Below are 18,543 nucleotides of genomic sequence, written 5' to 3' on the forward strand. Positions count from 1 at the left end.
TGACGGCGATTCGACCCTATTGGATCCAGCTGTCACACGGTTCGTGAAATATTACCATAATCAGTGTACCTACGAGTAAATACCTATATGGATATAATATAGGTACAGACCGAAAACATGCCGAGTTTTTATACATAATATATTTATTATTATGTAACGGAGCTGACGTAGTACTTTATTCTATAAGAATATAAGAATTGTAATTATTATAAGTACTATATTTACCGTCGGTCGTAGTGACTAATGTGCTTATTCACAGCGTGATCCATTCCACTGACTGCGATCTTAAGTAATCATTTATAAGTTTTAACATTACCTATATTATGTCTTTTCAAAAAATATATATATAATATTTTTCTATTTCTCATTAGACTTTTAAGTTCCTTAATGACAACTTATTATTTTAATTTTTTTAAAAGAATCAAAATAATTTTCTAAAAGTATTGAGATATAAAATAAATATAACGCTGATCAAGTATAATTAATTGGAGTGTTAGACCATAACTATTTCCATTTTATTTCACTCGTAGGTACATACATTTTAAATACCTATTATTAAAAAAAAACTATTTATTCAATGTTTAATATTATACAAAATCGTTTTTTTAAATTATTCTGCTTATGATTTAAAAATAAAAATGTAGGTTGGCATCAAAAATTTAAAAAGGAAAACACACAAAATGGCTTAGTAAATTAGTTTAGCCACATAAATAGATTAACCTGTATGCATACGCGTGACGGCCGAATGCATTAACACGCTTAAAAATATTTGACAGTAAAATATATAATATGTCTTAATTTCGATTTGTTTGAGTACAATGCCTACCGAAATCAGTTAATGTTGAATGACGATGTATATATTTATGTATATTGTATATAGTATTTTTTTTTTTTTTCATAAAAACATATTGCATCTTTAAAACTATTATACTTCATATTATACATTAATAACTATTACAACTACCTAAATTGTCTATTTTTAAAACTATACCTTTTATAACCGCCTAATTGTAATCTTGGTCAAAATTAAAACTAAAATTCGTAATAATATGAATATTCGGCCACGCGATTGTCGACAGACATGACAGACATGACAACGTACTAAATAACCACAATCCATCCAAAACGTACAAATATAGAACAAAATTAATGTATAAAAAAACCTTCATCAAAGCTTCTGGAAATACTTTCTAACAATAACCAATTTATTTGATACGTTTAAAAAATATTAACAATATACCTAATTATTTTTTTCCATCTAGATTTATTGTATTAACTGTTAGAATATGTAAAAATGTAAATTTATCGTAACTAATCGACAATGCAGTCGAAGTTTTTAAGATCGATAACGAAACCACACTTAGATAAAAAATTTAACGATGCCAAAGGAATATTTTCATATAAAAAATATTCCATAAAATACAACATAGGCATAAATATTTATAATTAAGCAATTAATGTATTATTTTTTCAGTGTCAAACTCATCCTAAATATGCCGATCACATGATCAAATAATAAAACAAAATAAAAATTTAAATAACTCAACTTATTTTTAAGCTTAAGTTTTTCTAAGTTAATTTTACTAATCCTAAATACATATGCCATCCGTCATAAAGTAAATATAACCTACCGACTACCATGCTAATACCTCAAGTCTTTAGAGCTCACTTTCCCGGCAAATTTGAGCACGGGTGCCCATTTTCATTAGGAATTATCATAGATCATTTGAGCTTGCTTTGTATTGTTATTTGAAAATGGATTTTTAGTGATTGGTGTAAAATAAATATTGCTATAATTGTAAAATAAAAAATAATGATAATAAATTATTTTGTTCACTTATATCTGTGTATAATATAAACCAATATTTTTATTTCTGAATAAAACAATCAAACGTAGGTAATATTTATTTAACGTGTTTAAACGGACACCATACCCACATATGTTGTCTTCGTCTAATAAACATACAACACAAGACATGTATGTTCAGTACTTTAAATGTTATGTAATAATGTTTAGTTAGTAAGTTATGAGATTTTTAGAATTTTAATATTTTACATACTAATAAATTGCTAAAAAAAAAAATTAAAATATCGTAAAACAACTCATGAGAAAATATAGATTAATAATAATGTTCTTACCTTTAAGTTTGATAATAGGTCAATTCATTCTATTTTTAATGGTTATAATAAAAAATGAGAACTGCTCAACACGAATTTGATATTTTGCGTACTCCCATATATTTCACAAACGGAGATAATACAATTTTAATTAATCCAAAATTGTATCAATTAAACACTTTTTCCTGTTGTTACTATACATTACTTTTTGCACTTCTATCGCGAACTTTATTAATACCTAAAATGAAGAAAAAACCTGTGGCGACTGTGTTTAAACTACCAACAACTTTGATATGTTTAAATTAAACAAATTATACTCATAATATGTAAACATTGTTACAATATGAATATTAAGATAAACGATAAGCATATTTAAAATACAAAATTATAAACTTAAATTCATCAAAATATTTTATAATCGTGTTCATTTGAACTGTGGGACTTACCCAGTATCTACCCAAATAAAACCACTATAGCGCTTTAAATGGTAATTGTAATTGCACTCACACGTCCTAATAGATATGATCTGAACACGCTCAAATGTTCCACTCCCCTAAATACTGATAAGCACCAGTGCTCAGAACATCACCCTAATTGTTCTAATGATAAATTTATAAAAAAAAAAATGTGAACATGACCCTCGACTACAGTAGATACGTTACAAATTATAATGCTGTAATAAGTACACATATAATTAATAATATTATTAAAAGGCACAATAATTAATTAGTACTATTAGTAAGTTAATTATATTTCCATCTATTTTTTCGAGTTGGTTGATATAACAATTTTAAATTTAATTAATTATAATGACTTAAATGCTTAAAACAACTATTACACAATTATTAGCTTATTTTTATTGTAAATGATACTACATAAATACGTAGTATACTCATAAAATACATTTTAAATACAATAAATGTTTAACCATTTAATAAATTTATAATAAATGGAGAAAAAAGCATTTATATTAGATATACCATGTAGGTACGTCCTGCAGGAACTACATGAAATAGAATTTAAACTTGGTATGACATTTTCAGTACATTATGCAAAACATAAATTTATATCTAAAAAGTAATAGGTTTCTCATTTCACACATTAATAAATAAAAACCCAAGTATTACCTCACTATAGGTACTTAAATAAACTATCGAAATAAATGTTTATTATTATTATTTTCTACTCGCAACTGAAAATTGTATTTCAATTTATACGCATAATAACATAATATATAAATCAATATTAATTATAATTAACATCTTAAAAAATTGTCATTGGTAACTATGAATAAAAAAAAAAACAATATTATATGTCTAATTATTAATCATAATAAAACAATATGTAGACTACAATCTGCAAGGCGTACTGGAGCTTAGAGTGCATCAAAATATTACTAGAAAATATAATAATAAGTACTTAAAATTTTTTCTAAGAAATTAGAAAACTTTTTTTATATAATAATTACTTTAAAATTAAAAATAATAGTAAAATAATTTCAATGGTCAATGAAAACGAGCGCCTTGACAGACACTTATGTCTACAATACGTCTATTATGTAGGTATATAATGATTTCAATCGTGTTTTTAATAAACTGAAACTTCAAACTATTGCTAATATCGAATATTCATCCCACTCTCAACATATTTCATTCACTTTGAACAGAATTAAGTTGTGTGGAATTACCGTTTTCCATAAATCGTTTAAGTCGATATTTAAAATAGGATAATGTGATTAATTTTTACGGTTTTTTTTTTTTTTGAGTTAGACTAAACTGTATAAAGCTTAACCTGCTTAACTTGATAGTCAAGAGATAGTTAAAAGTGTTTTAAATGCATTAGAATAGTACTTTATTGGTACTGACTACTATAACTCTGATTAAACATTACAATTTATAATAAATAATAATAATAATAATACTTCAGTATTTAAGTTTCAAATATCTTACATAACATGGTCTCAAGTAACAGAAGATGCGTCAAGAAATAAAATTCAGATTACATCAAGCACAATGTGCATTTCAAAAATAGAAGGGCCTACTTACTTCCAGGAACATGGATTTAAAAATAAGAAAAAATCTACTGAAAGCTTATGTCTGGAGCGTAGCACTTTACGACAGTAAAATATAGATATTAAAAGTTTGAAAAAAAGAAATTACTAGCATTCGAAGCTTGGTGCTACAGGAGAATTTTTAAAATAAGTTAGGTAGATCGTAAAAAAGTAATAATAAAGAAATTTTTCGTAGAGAAAGAAAAAGAATATGTTTTTTTAAAAAAGACTGGGAGATTAGAAGAACAAAACTAATTGGAAATTCGCTACGACATTATAATTTACTAAAAAGAATAATATAGGGATCCATATTCCATGGAATTGAAGAATAGTATAGGAAGATCGCTACTAAAATATATAAGACAATTAGTGAAGGATATATTAATGTGGGAAACATACTATAACTTAAAGAGAAAAGCCGAAAAGTCACCAAAAATTGAAAAATGCTTCCAACCAGCCCCTGGGCTATTAACAAGAGAGATGTTCTCTAATTTTTTACAACAATAGCAATACATCATAAACATGTAGTAATATTAGGTATCCACTTTTTATAAAATTAACAAATTAGATATTTTAACAAATACAAATCCAAATTTTTCATCTAATTTTCTATTGATCAAATATTGTGTTGTAAAAATGGTAATTATATAATATTACATTATATATATTGAATATGTATATTATGCATATTTATGTAAATTTTCTATAAAAACTTTCAAACCCTACTTTAAGTATTAAAACAAATATGTAAAAATTAAAAATAAAGATTTTATCAAATTAATTTTAAATATTATTTAAAATGTATGAATTAAGAATTTTTAAATGTGTTGTCTTCGTTTAAACTTTTTTTGGTTTTTAATGCATACTACACAGTTATATTCTTACACCATTATCACAACTTAAATTATATTATAATAAAATAAATATTTATTTTTATTTACGTATATTTATTTACCATTTTATCAATGAAATATTCGAGAATATATTTGTTTATTGTTTATTTTTAAGTTCCAATAATCCCCTATCATGGGATGCATTACTGAAAAATATTAAAAATTATAAACCAATCCATAATAGTTTCTATATCATTTTATTATGTTTTAATTATACATTTATATGTATTCATTTGAAATTTATTACAGCTACTAAAAAATTGTATTTTATACGCACTCACCTAAATGTACGTGGTCAAATTTATAAACGAAAAAAAAACATTTAATTTATTGATGTCCAACATGATATAATAAAATTATGATTCTTTAAACTTTTAGTTATGATAGAAGTATTAAAAATAACATGTTCAAAGTTAAGTATTAAGCTAGTTTGTTCGTGAAACTATAAAAACTGATTGAAAAATAAATATACAAAAGTGAAGATTTACAAAATTCTTGAACAATATGTATGACGTACATATATTATTCAAAAATGAAGTAGTAATAAATAATATATTATTATACTACTTTTAGATATGTATCTCAATATTATCATAAAACGGGCGCAATGTTCTATTAATACATATTTTACTTGTATTATCCATTGCACCAATCATAATATGTCAATACTATAATGTAAGTATTATACTAAATATTCTAAAAATATAAAAAATGGAAAAAAGAAAAGAAAATTATTTTTACATAATTTTTAGTATTATTATAATTATTATTGTAGTAACGATGGCAATCGTTATATTCACAAGTAACTCCTTAGAAATAATATATAGTAGGTACTATAGTATTTTGTTTGTGCATATTCTTGCACATATATATATATAGTTGCTTCTATTTACTGTTGTAATTAGTATTTAATAGTAGGAACAAAAACTTTATTATATTTCTAATTAAATACAAGATATTATTTCTTATATTTTTTCACTACGGATAAGTTATTTTGAACACAATTTTATGATTTAAATTAAGTAAAAGAGATAACTTTATAACTTTTACGAAAATGTATGCTTTTTATCAAAAACGCGTTTTCGGATTCTGTATAGTGTATACTATAAAAATGTAATACAGCAAGTCAATAATATTGTACTTGTATGAAGTAACTTTTTTACAAAAAAAGAGGTGAAGAAAATGAGAAATCAACTACTTTATATTGGTATTAACTATTAAAATTATAAAATTTAAGTGCATTACGATAATATTGTAATATAAGCTAGTACTTACCAAAAACAGTAGAGACAACTTCACTGTCGTGTAGATAGGTAAGTGAATTATTCAAAATTACGTAAATGTTCAATAAAAAAATAATATTTATATCTTATATTGCATAATCATTAATTTTAGGTGCCTATATAAGTACCTATAATCTGTATAATAAAACACATTTCGAAAAATAGGTATATACCTACCTATAATATAATACCTATAGTTTTAACACCTATGATATAAATATAATATAATGTAGGTAAAAATTTTAACTTTTCCATCATAAATGTGTTTAATACAAATATTAAACAACTACTGTTCCAAAAATTGATTCTATTCAAAGTTTTGGTCATAGTTCAAGGGCTACAACCTGCGTACGATGCTCATTCATAAAATGTATATAGGCATGTTATACCTATAGGTGCGTAATGTGTGTAGTTCCTTCCTATTTACAACGATTTGTTACAGACCTTTTCATTGAAAATTAACACTGTACAACATATTATACAACGATTTTTTTATTGTAAAAATCAGAACCACATTCTTGATTTATAGTAAAAAGTAAATATGAATACCTACATACATTTATTAAAATAGTGAATAGGTACAATGCAATAAATTAGAAATATAAAATTTTAAGGTTAAAAAGTATTTTTTGAATTTGTATTTAAACAGTTCCTTATTGTTTCGTAAAATTTTGTTTGAGCGGCAATACAACGAACTCATTAATTTTACTAAATTATAATTTTTAATATGTATATATGTATCTACAACAACCAGATATATTAAATTTTAAATCACACCGTCATCTTAAGCACATAAATAAACTTAGGATTCTGAAATACTATTTTAAGTTATTAAAATCATTGTGTAGATCAAACTACTTTTACACGTATAACATAGGCGGTTGTTCAGTCGTCGACTCTATGACGTCTCTATAATCATTTTTTTAACTTCGGATTTTTATCAAAACGTTTTCCATTATGTTGACTACAATAATACACCAATAAACTTAAAATTAAAAAAAAAATTATTGTTATGAATTATGATTATAGTAGCAGGTACAAAATTACAAAGATATTAGTACTTGGGAGATGGTAAACTGCGACAAAATGAATAATATACATTATACAAACTGTGACAATTTATTTCATATATATATATATATATATATGTGTGTGTATAGATAATATGCACATAATAACCGATACGATAATATACGTTAATTATTTAATTATATATATGAATATATGATATAGCTATAGATTATGTACTAAAAATGATTTTTCTTGTAGAGTAATAGATATTCTCGTTGTTTAAGACCAATTTGACTCTGCATGTTTTTTTTGAGCAAATCCATGTTGAATAACCACTTATTTTGGAATTGTATTTAAATTTAAATTTTAAATTGTTTACACCAATAATTGTTTGCCGTTTTGGCTAAACATTTTTGTAAGTTCCATTTTAAATACAATATTACACGACACAGCACGTACTAACTTAACATGTGATAATTTTGTACTCATGAAGGAACCAATATTTAGTATATTGCGCTTAAGCTTAAAAATAAATTTAGATTTTCCTTACAAATTTGTCGTAATATATTAATTGAATTACAAATGTACATAATAGTACTTAGGTATGTATGAATATATGATGCATTTATATACCTATATATGTTATTATTGTATCTATCTATATATATATATATATATATATATATAGGTATATAAAGTAAATTGTAGCAGTTTGTATAATGTATCTTATCGGTTTTGTCGCAAATTGTATAATGTTAATTTTTTATTTGTCGCAGATTACATATCGACTTTTAGAAAAGCAGGAAAAGGTGTAATTTTGTCGCAACTTACATACAGCCAGTACTGGTCAGTACTTGGGTCAAACGATAACGATTTATTACTTGAACTATAGGTCTTTGCAAATAATATAATTGTGTTCTAATCAATGCCTCTCAGTCGTAAAAACCTGTAGGACGAAGACCTGAAAACCTCAAACCACCCAACTTAGATTAAATGAAAAATAATAATTTTAACGTTAAAATTCATAAAAAAAATAGTCCTACTATTTTATGACATTTTAAATATAGGTTACTTTTGAAAATCAAAAGTTCATAGTGATTTTACTATTAAATATAAGGGTTAAAAAAATTATAATATTATATAGTTTTAAAAAAGCATGAAACTAAAAATTTTGAAAAAAAATCAACACGTTTTAAAATAATGAGTTTTTAATGATAAAAGAACCACACTGTATTTTATTTTACCCACCCTTCTACAAAACTATAGTCTATAGTCTGTGTGATAAATATCTATTTTTCATATTCATAATAAACCGTGTGTCCCAGAAAACAGTGTACTCTGTTATCGCTCATTACTTTTTAAATATTTTTCAATTCTGTTTGCAGAACGTTAAGCTAGACAAATGAATTATAAATTCCTATGATTTACAATTTTTTAACTTATGTATTTAGCGCATGCACAACACAACTTCATTTTTTTTTTAAATGACAACCTCTATTTTTAATATAATTTTCGAAATGATCAATTTTTTTCAAGAAATTTTGATCTATCAACATGTATTCTAAACCCAAGATTGAAAAGTTAGAGTTATGAAAATACATGTTTCTTTTAAGCCAAGGACTTTCGTTTGTACTATGTTGTTATATATGTAAATATAATGGTAGTACTGACTACCGATTATTACAAATCAAAGGTTATTGAGCAATAATAACCGTTGTATAATGTATATAAGATACTTAACTACCTATGTATATTTCACTAGATATATTATAATATGACCAATGACCATACAATGTTAAAGTAAGTTTTCTATAATTATTTTATCAACCTATTAATTTACAACGCATAGGAAATTAACACAATACCTATATAGCTTCTTTCCCACAGTCATACGGAACTGTATGGGAAAATAAATTTCTTTTTTCACAACAGAACGGTAGCTATTTGAAGTGTATTGTAGCTAATCGTTTGTTAAGTCATCGAAGCGTATTTTGATTTTAGACGACTACGAAAGTGGTTTAACTTAATACCTACCGTGTATAAAAATACTGCAGGTGAGTATTTATCAACTATATATTATTTCAATTTTCAATGAACGTTTCAGACTATATATTATACATTTTTTGTAATATTACTTGTTGGATTTTCAGGTACCAATTCAAATTTTTGCATCCACGGTAAATTTACGAAAAATCATATCAAGTAGGTACTGCAGTCTACGAGATTGTGAGTATGACCATTTTAACGTCATAATCTATATGAATATAAGAGGAATAATATAATACCTGTTCAAAATTTTGTTTAGTGAATTGTGCATGATAGTACATTTTTTAATTATTTTTTTTGTTTTATAGAAATTGACCAATTATTGTCGACGTTATGATGAATAATTCGATGAAGTCAAATAACAAGAAACATAAGTTATCGAGTAGTGAGTACATTTTATTATGTTAAGTGTGACATATTGATTTCATTGACTAAAATAAATTTATACTAAAATCTAAATAGATACCCTACAATTTTTATTTACCTATTTATTTATTTTTTTAAATAATATATAAAAATATTATATTGGCATAATTTATCAATAGTTTATGCCCGTGATTTAAGAGCCCATAATATATAGGTACCTACCTGTAACCGAACTATTATAGATGTAAGATTCAAGTCATTAATTATTATTTTTGGAGGGCTAAATTATAGGAATTTAGGGAAATGTTTGGAATCATCAAATTACAACATAAAAATTAATTATTATTAAACTACCAAAAGCATCGAAGTGCCTATATATGCAAAATAAAAAATCCAATTGAAAATTATTATTACCTACAATGGATTCACCGGAATAAATTGTATCACTTGCGATATTCGTGTTATGCGAACACTCGGAGGAGAAATCTAACCACAAGTCCAGAATCCTGGTGGCGCCATTGCCCAGATTTAAAATCCAGCATACGTCTACGCCATTGTAACTGCCGTATACCTGGATAATGAAGTGCAAACTCTTGTACTCTAGTCTCGAGACTCGGGTCCCACTCTAATGACGAAATAACTCAGATCACTACTAAAATTATGTTATATTAGTTATATTATTATATTCCGTATTCGTCATAGACGATAGACATATTAATAATAATATTATAGCCTACAGCCGGCTATAGGTATGTGATATGACGTATTAATTATAATATACAGTCATCAATGTTATCACACAGCTGGTGTTTTCTTATCAAAAATGTGACATAATTTTTCGATAAATAAATAGTTACTTCTTAAATTTATTACGATAATAATTTGGATTTTTAAAACTTTTCTGGCGTCTTCGGTGAATGCGATGTCATGACATAGTTATACGATACTATAACATTACCGGCGATACAAACGCTTGTGTGCGGACGACTGGACACTGTACGAAGTGATTGAACGACGCGTTGATCATTCACCAATAATATACCTATTAAATTAATCTTTTTCCGCGTAATCTTAAAATTTTCGTGTAATTAATTTTTATTTGCATAAATAGTCTAGTATTTTAGTCAGCTTTGTCTGTTGTCTGCCATTCAGACATCCAAATCACTCTGGTCATCTTACAGTTTGTAAACGTTTCGCCGAGAACTCAATATTATATTGTTAGTACTTAGTAATTATCATGTAGAAAACGCCACATTACAGTAGTCCTCTTTTCTTTTCAAGTATGGACTCGATTGTCTCTAACAGTAGCGGGTACGATCAATCCGTTGACTGGGTACCATTGTCTTTGACATTTGTTGAATATCCAAAGGGTGAGTGAATTAAATAGTAATTGTACACTGCATAAACTGTACTTACTGATCATAATATATGTTCACACTGATCCTGGTAAATTTTTCGTATCTCTAATTAGTGTTACAGAGATAAAACTCAATACTTCTGTCACTAAGTTATTTAATTTATTTAAGTCCTTTAGAAATGTTTATACTGCGAGTCATTGTAATAGAGAAGCCAAGTCACAAAAGTATAATTAAAACTACACAGTCAACTTGAATTTATTTAAATTTGAACATCTTACATTAGGGTAATGGTTTTAAAACCAAATATAAACATTAAATTTTATTAATTAATAAATAACCAATATCATTGGGAAATTAGCAAGTATAATACTAATTTAAAAGTACTGTTTCTTACATAATAAAACTGTTATTATAAAAATAAATTAAAGGTTGTTTACAAAAACTGCTTGAGTACTTTTTACAAAATATTTTCAACATAATGAAAAAATTAAATAAATTAAAATATAATTATTTAATAATTGATTTAATATATATAAAGCCTAAACCTATATAGTAGATTTTTTTTTCATGTTCAGCACAAAATAAACTTAAAATACACTGAAATTAAATTACTTTTGACTCATTTACAATTAAAATTGCAATACATTTATAGATAAAATAAACTACTTGAAGAAAGTATATTAAGTATAAACTTAGCAACAATATAAGTAAAAAAATAAATCAAAACAGAACTATACCTATTATTTTGAAATGTATAACAATCATTTGTTAGCTTGCAAGATTTTTGTGATTTCCTTATGTTTCAAAAATATTAATTTGTATAATCTATAACTATTTGTATTTTTTTTTTTTTTTATTTACCTACTTTTATCCTTATTTATTTACAAATTCATTTTATGTGAATAGTACCTACCTACCTAACAATTTTCTTTTTATATTTAAGGGGATGTATTTGGAAAATTATTGGCACTTTTTAGTTTGACACCATTTGTAATTCTGTCTGGCTTTATTTCATTAATTTTATTTCGTCGAGATTTACACACAGTAAGTAAACATTTAAATTAAAACTATTATTGCTAATATTTTGTTTATAGAAAATTTTTATTTTTAGATAACTTTTTTCATTGGTGTGTTACTCAATGAGATATGCAATACAATTCTGAAACATATATTACGTGAACCTAGACCCTTAGCTAGAAATACAAATTTATTGTACTCAGAATATGGCATGCCTTCATCTCATTCTCAGTTTATGTGGTTTTTTGCATCATACATGTTTTACTTCACATTTATAAGGTATATTAATAATAAATATTAATAGTAACAACTATTAATAATGTACATATTATAAATGTTAACTGTATAGGTTACAGTATGCTAACAACAAGGCATTTAAAGAGTTTTTCTGGAAAGTTGCTGGAGCTGTATCATGTATTGCTATTGCCTGTATAGTTTCTTATAGCAGGTATTTAGACGACTATTATATTATATCTTTACAATTATATTTTTTTTAGTTCATGAGAAAGAAGAAGCTTTTATTAAATTGATAGCTGCATGACTTATTAGTTATTTGATAATATTATCATTAAAACAACAATGGTTGTTGTAACGTTTTTTAATAATTATTATTTATATCATTACTCGTACTTTATATTTTATTAAATATCATGACCAAAAAGAACATTTTCTACCAATTACCTCTGAAGCTGAATATTAGAACTCAGACCACGGTCTTGTATGTTTACTGACCTCTTAATAGTAAAACAAATAAACTTAGGAATATAAAACAATTTTTTTAACAATGAATTCCTTTTTTTTTTGTATTGATAAAAAAGCTTATATTTCCCTTGTCCCTTAATTATAACTCCATTCTAACATATTGTTATTTTATGTTTTATATTATAATTTTTTCATTTACTTAATGATCTTTCAAAAATGTTAATAACCAGAGTTTGGACCTTGTAACACTAAATTACACTAAATATGCACTTATATGACCCAATAAACTGAAAAATTAAAAAAAAAAAAACACTTAAAGAATAATTAACAAAAAGAATATCAGGTATGAAAAAAAAAATGTTAATATTATTATTATTAATTTATACCTATAAATTAAGTTTCTTAAAAATTGTTATGAACATTCTGAAAAAAAATATGCATATATAATAACTATAATATAGGTAAATATTTACTAAAATTTTATTGTAATTAATAAAATTTTTATCTTTATGATCGCATTGAACTATTAGATGTTTTCAAACATCTTCAAACATAAAAGCTCATTATCAGGATAATCCCACTTGGATAACTACATTGTTTTTGATCGTATCAAATTTCTTTTTTTGAGTATTTATAAATCACATTAATGTGTAACAGTTTTGTGATAATTAACTACTCAATAGTATTAGTGCTCAAAACAAATTTTTGTAATTAATCATACAACATTTTAAATAATTATATTATCCACAAATTGTTACAAGTTGTTGAATATGCGTCAATATAGTAAAATAATTAAAAACAAGCAAAATAAAATTTTATATGTGAATAAATTCTTCATACTATAAAATAAATTGTATTTATATATCACTGCTATGTTTTACTAGTTTTTACTATATTTATGATGGATATTAAAATGCTAAGTACTAATCTGGCTAATCCATATTATTAACAATTATAAATTTTAAATGATAATACATTTTATGATTTGTGTTATGAAATATGTGTATTTAATATGATGTTTCTTGTTAAATAATATTTTAATATGTTTTTATTATCACCAATATAATAATGGTTTTACTTTTTTAGAATATTTCTACAATATCATACATGGAAGCAAGTAATATATGGAGCACTGTTTGGTATTATTATAGGTACTGTTTGGTTTACCATAATTAATGTGGTATTGACTCCTTATTTTCCAACAGTTATATCATGGTATGTTTAATAATACATTTTTCATATTATATGATTTTTTTTTTTAATTAAAAAATATAAAAATATGTTTATTTATTTAATGTTTTATACAAAATAACACTAGTGATTTTTTTTGTAAAAATTATAGACATATCCTCAATATGTTCATTCTGGAGTATGGATTCTACTACTGTGTCCAACATTAGTTTAATTTATTATAATTATTAATTTGCTTCAGCTTTGAGGCTTGAGTTCTATGAAGTGCTAAGATAATTTTTGTTTGTTTTGCTTTGAAATATTTCACCTATCTACATCTTTATCAGCACATATTATGATATTAAATAGTTTTAAATGATACATTTAAATTTAAATCATATTCTACCATTCAAAAATGTATTGAATGTCGTCTAATTGTTTTGTTGCTAAAGTTTAGTATTGAATAACACAAGCATTATACATACTAAAAGCTTTTTCATAGACATCTTGTAAAAAAGTTAAATTTAAAAGAAAAATGATTAGGTAAATAAATATGATAGGTAAATACTATTTATTACATTAGAGTAATGAAGCATTGTCAATAAATAGTGTAAATTAGTTAAGATATAATTTTTAAATAATATTATGATCATATAAGATTTATATTATTAACTATTAAGTAAAATATAAGTGCTTTTGTTTTATCCTTTAAAAAAAAAAAAAAAAACAAACCAAATAATAAAATGCATATAGTTAAAATCAAATACTTTAATTAATTAATGAAAAAAAGTTCATTATATTTAAAATTCATCAAGATATATTACTCTAATAGTTTTGTAGTAAATTATAAAAATAAATAAAAAATATGAATTAATAATAATGAAAATTACGATTTGTGATCCTATTAGGTAAGATTAGGTTGGATTGTATAACAATTTTCATATTTTTACTGGTCTATCCTACTATAATTAACTATATGCTAAGTAAGCATAAAAATTGTTTCATGAAATAGTAAAGTACAAATAAATTTAGATTATATTTCAACATTTTACCGTTTTTAGTGAATATTTCATAATTTTAAGGTTACCTTTAATCTTTTTATGATAAATTGCACTACTTTGTTACTTAATAAGTTAAAACTTTCCATCCGATTTTGAGTAAAGAAAAAACTGCCAATTCAGTAGAAGCTAAAAATATGAATTCAAAGTTTACCTATTCAGTTATTATTAATTTAGTTAGTGTATTATTATTTTGGAAATTATTATAAGGTATAGATTATAGAATAATAAATTAATTGATAATTAAACCTTAATGTAATTTGTTTTACATTAATTTATAGTAAAAACCATAGTTTGCTTTGAAAAAAATATATGGTCTTATGAGCATATTTAGTGTATAAACTCATATTTTCTAGAACATATACTATATTTTTTTAATACATTTAAATCCAAAACCTATTTATTTATATAAAAAAAAAAAAAAACAATTAAAAGTTAGAGGCAGTAATGGAAGAAAATTAAATAAGTAAATAATATAATATTTAAAATTTTCTGAATGGATTAAATGTTGTTTTTCAAATGTACTACCAAACTTGTGATATTTATGTCTTCTTTATTTTTAATAATTAAATGAAAATGAAAAATAAAAAATTCATATAAATACTTGATACAATAAAAATAAATTTTTTACTATATTCCTAAAAACCACTTAACTATCAAATAACTTTCAACATTTGAATATTGATAAGTTAACCATATTCTCTGTAAGTCAAACTATTAAAAATATTTGAAGTTTATAATAATAATAATAATATAGTGTTTATATTTATTCACAAATATTTCTAAATACTAATAATAATTACTTATAATTTAATATCATAATATTGCATAGTCTGTTTATGTATTCATGTATAAATAAAATTTTAAAAATTATTATTGAATTTTAATATAACCAATATTATAATATTTAAAACTAATTTGAACATATTTAAACCGTATTAACCATTTTTCTTGGTTTGTAATTCAATAAATTATGTATAAATGTACTATGCTACTTATATTAAATTATTTGTATCACACAAATAATAACCAATGATGCTCTTTTTATATCTTAAATTATTTTTTTTTATTTAATAAATAAAAACCATTTATCTTTTATTCTTAACGTGCCTTATTGTTTTTATTGTATTTAATAGAGCGTCTATTATCTGAAAAAATTTATTTTATTTTATTATATTCAAAATTAATTAATGTATTATGAACAAATTAAATACCTACAAAATCCCTTATTAGTTTCAATTAGGTTAGATAATTGGCGCTCCGCTATTGCTTGTATTAGTGGTTTAAAAAGAATGAAAACTAGATTTAAAAGTTTCCTATCTTTTTAATACACTATATAACAATGTGTGTGTGCAATATTGAATGAACATTTTTAATTTTATTGATTGATTTATTTTCTTCTTCTGGTAATATGGGTAAAACTATGCTTTAGTGTGTTGTTGTTAAATATTTAAGTATTTGTTACAATAATATAATATTATTTTTTTAGGAAAATATCAGAACTCTTTTTGTTAAGAGATACTACTTTGATTCCCAACGTTTTATGGTTTGAATACACAAATATTCGTCATGAAGCAGGAGCTAGAGCCAGACGCCGAAAATCGATTTCTGCAAAATCTCAATGACTAATATTTTAAAATTATTAAAATAATAATTATATAACTAACCTGTCCAAGCATTTATAATTATATAAAAAAACAAATACATAATATACTGTATTTTTATCCAGTATAATGTTTGTGATGTGTCTAAGTGTGATTATAACAGCTATATAATTTTTCATTTATATTTTATAATGTCTAATACTGTTTTATTAATATCATAATGAATGAATTGTTTAAAATCTTTATACCGGGTTGCATAGAACAATCACTGAAGATTTAATGAATCAATAGTATGCTAATTGCCCCTTAAACATTTAATGATTTGGCCCGTGATAAGTCCAATAAATTTTATTAAACCATTAAATTATTCAATTTTTTATGCAACTAAACTTGGCATTAGTGTGTTTATTTTAAATAATATGCACACAATAAATACAATATTATTAATTTTAATATAAAAATAACTCACATAAGTACAAAAATGTATTTCAATTATTTCAAATGTTCTGTTATTTATTTTATTGTAGGATGATTGAATACATTTAACTATTAACTAATTTATTTTATTTTATGTTTTTAAAAAAGCAAGTTAAACTATAAATGTTAATTCAAACTGGTTTAATTTGATTTAATTCACATTTCAATACTGAATAGTCTAAAACTACAATTAATAGCATTACTTTCAATTTCAATTGTTGATAATGTGTAATATATTAATATATACATACTATATTTAAGTTTGTTACTTATTTTAATGTATTTATATATGCAATATTATTTTAGCGTAATTAAGTTTAAAATGTACTATAGTAAATTTTTGATTAATCACATTAATGTATTGTAATTGAAGAAAAATCTGGTTATTACTTTGTGTGGATAATCAAATAATGATTAAAAATGTACTATCTTTATTTAATTAAAATGTTTTATTTATACACATTTACAGTATATTAATATATTCTATGTTTGGTATACGTCAACATATATATGATTAAGTATATTATTTAAGTACATAATAATGTAAGTGTTTTGAAATTAAATGTTTTTATTCAATAAATTGAAAACTTATTAATTAAAGTAACAAAATATATATTGAGTTTGATATGTCTAGTCAACATTATATTTTATTACATTTAATGATATAAAAGATTATGGATAATAATGCAATAATATATATCATAACTAGTAATAAATGTGATATGTATTTATATACATATATATTAAGAGATCACTGTAAAAACAGTCCCCTTATTGGCAGTTCAAAATGAAAAACTATAGATACCTGTGTTAAAGACATTTTTAACTAACTAGTTGATTAAGAATATTCTATTTTCAATAAAAAGTTATTATGTTAACAACAATATATTATGATTTATGAATAAAATAGAAATAAATATACCTAAGGTTAACTATTTTATTTTAAGCTCTACATTTTTTTGTGTTAAAGATGTGTAATTTTTATTTTATAATCAGATTTGAACTTAAATAGTTTAACTCATCTTGTATGTGATTGGGTCTAGGTGAAATCTTAAATATTAATTTAAAAAAGTTTGAACTAATGTTAAACCATGTTAAATATAAAACAAAAACTGAAATGATGAAATATCTTTTTAGCTATCTATATATATATATATATATAATTATAATAATTTACTTAAACTTTAATCATTTAACTTTTTCTTCTTTACTATTTATCTTTATCTCTATTACTTGATAAAGACCATATTTGTATTTACATAGGTAACATGAACCACAAACTACCACTGTACAACTCTGTAGCTACTTTATTTTATATGAGTGTCCGGTCCTATGTTGTAGTCCGTGATCAACTATTTTAAGAATATTTTATAATATCACTATGTATGTT

General features: G+C 23.6%; 1 protein-coding gene across 2 annotated transcripts; it reads left to right on the top strand.

Moving 5' to 3' along the window:
* Positions 1-10,606: 10,606 nt before the first annotated feature.
* LOC113559813 (dolichyldiphosphatase 1-like) lies at positions 10,607-17,104 on the top strand. Of its 2 annotated transcripts, XM_026965575.1 has the most exons (7): positions 10,607-10,984; positions 11,049-11,137; positions 12,069-12,169; positions 12,237-12,421; positions 12,492-12,590; positions 13,931-14,059; positions 16,562-16,697. In XM_026965575.1, exons 2-7 carry the CDS (start codon positions 11,050-11,052, stop codon positions 16,695-16,697), a joined length of 738 nt encoding a protein of 245 aa, XP_026821376.1. In that variant the 5' UTR covers positions 10,607-10,984; position 11,049. The 2 variants fall into 2 exon arrangements, with proteins under 2 accessions (XP_026821376.1, XP_026821375.1); XM_026965574.1 differs by having other exon boundaries at positions 10,607-11,137; positions 16,562-17,104.
* Positions 17,105-18,543: the final 1,439 nt, after the last annotated feature.

Source organism: Rhopalosiphum maidis, chromosome 3 (assembly GCF_003676215.2).
Source record: "Rhopalosiphum maidis isolate BTI-1 chromosome 3, ASM367621v3, whole genome shotgun sequence".
Lineage (NCBI taxonomy): Eukaryota > Metazoa > Arthropoda > Insecta > Hemiptera > Aphididae > Rhopalosiphum > Rhopalosiphum maidis.

What these genes read in the sequence shown, in the direction of transcription:
- LOC113559813 (XM_026965574.1), top strand. Translation starts at nt 11,050, where the DNA reads ATGGACTCGATTGTCTCTAACAGTAGCGGGTACGATCAATCCGTTGAC. An exon ending in TTCGTCGAGATTTACACACA is followed by an intron (nt 12,170 to 12,236) that starts GTAAGTAAACAT and finishes TTTTATTTTTAG; the next exon opens with ATAACTTTTTTCATTGGTGT. An exon ending in TTTTACTTCACATTTATAAG is followed by an intron (nt 12,422 to 12,491) that starts GTATATTAATAA and finishes TTAACTGTATAG; the next exon opens with GTTACAGTATGCTAACAACA.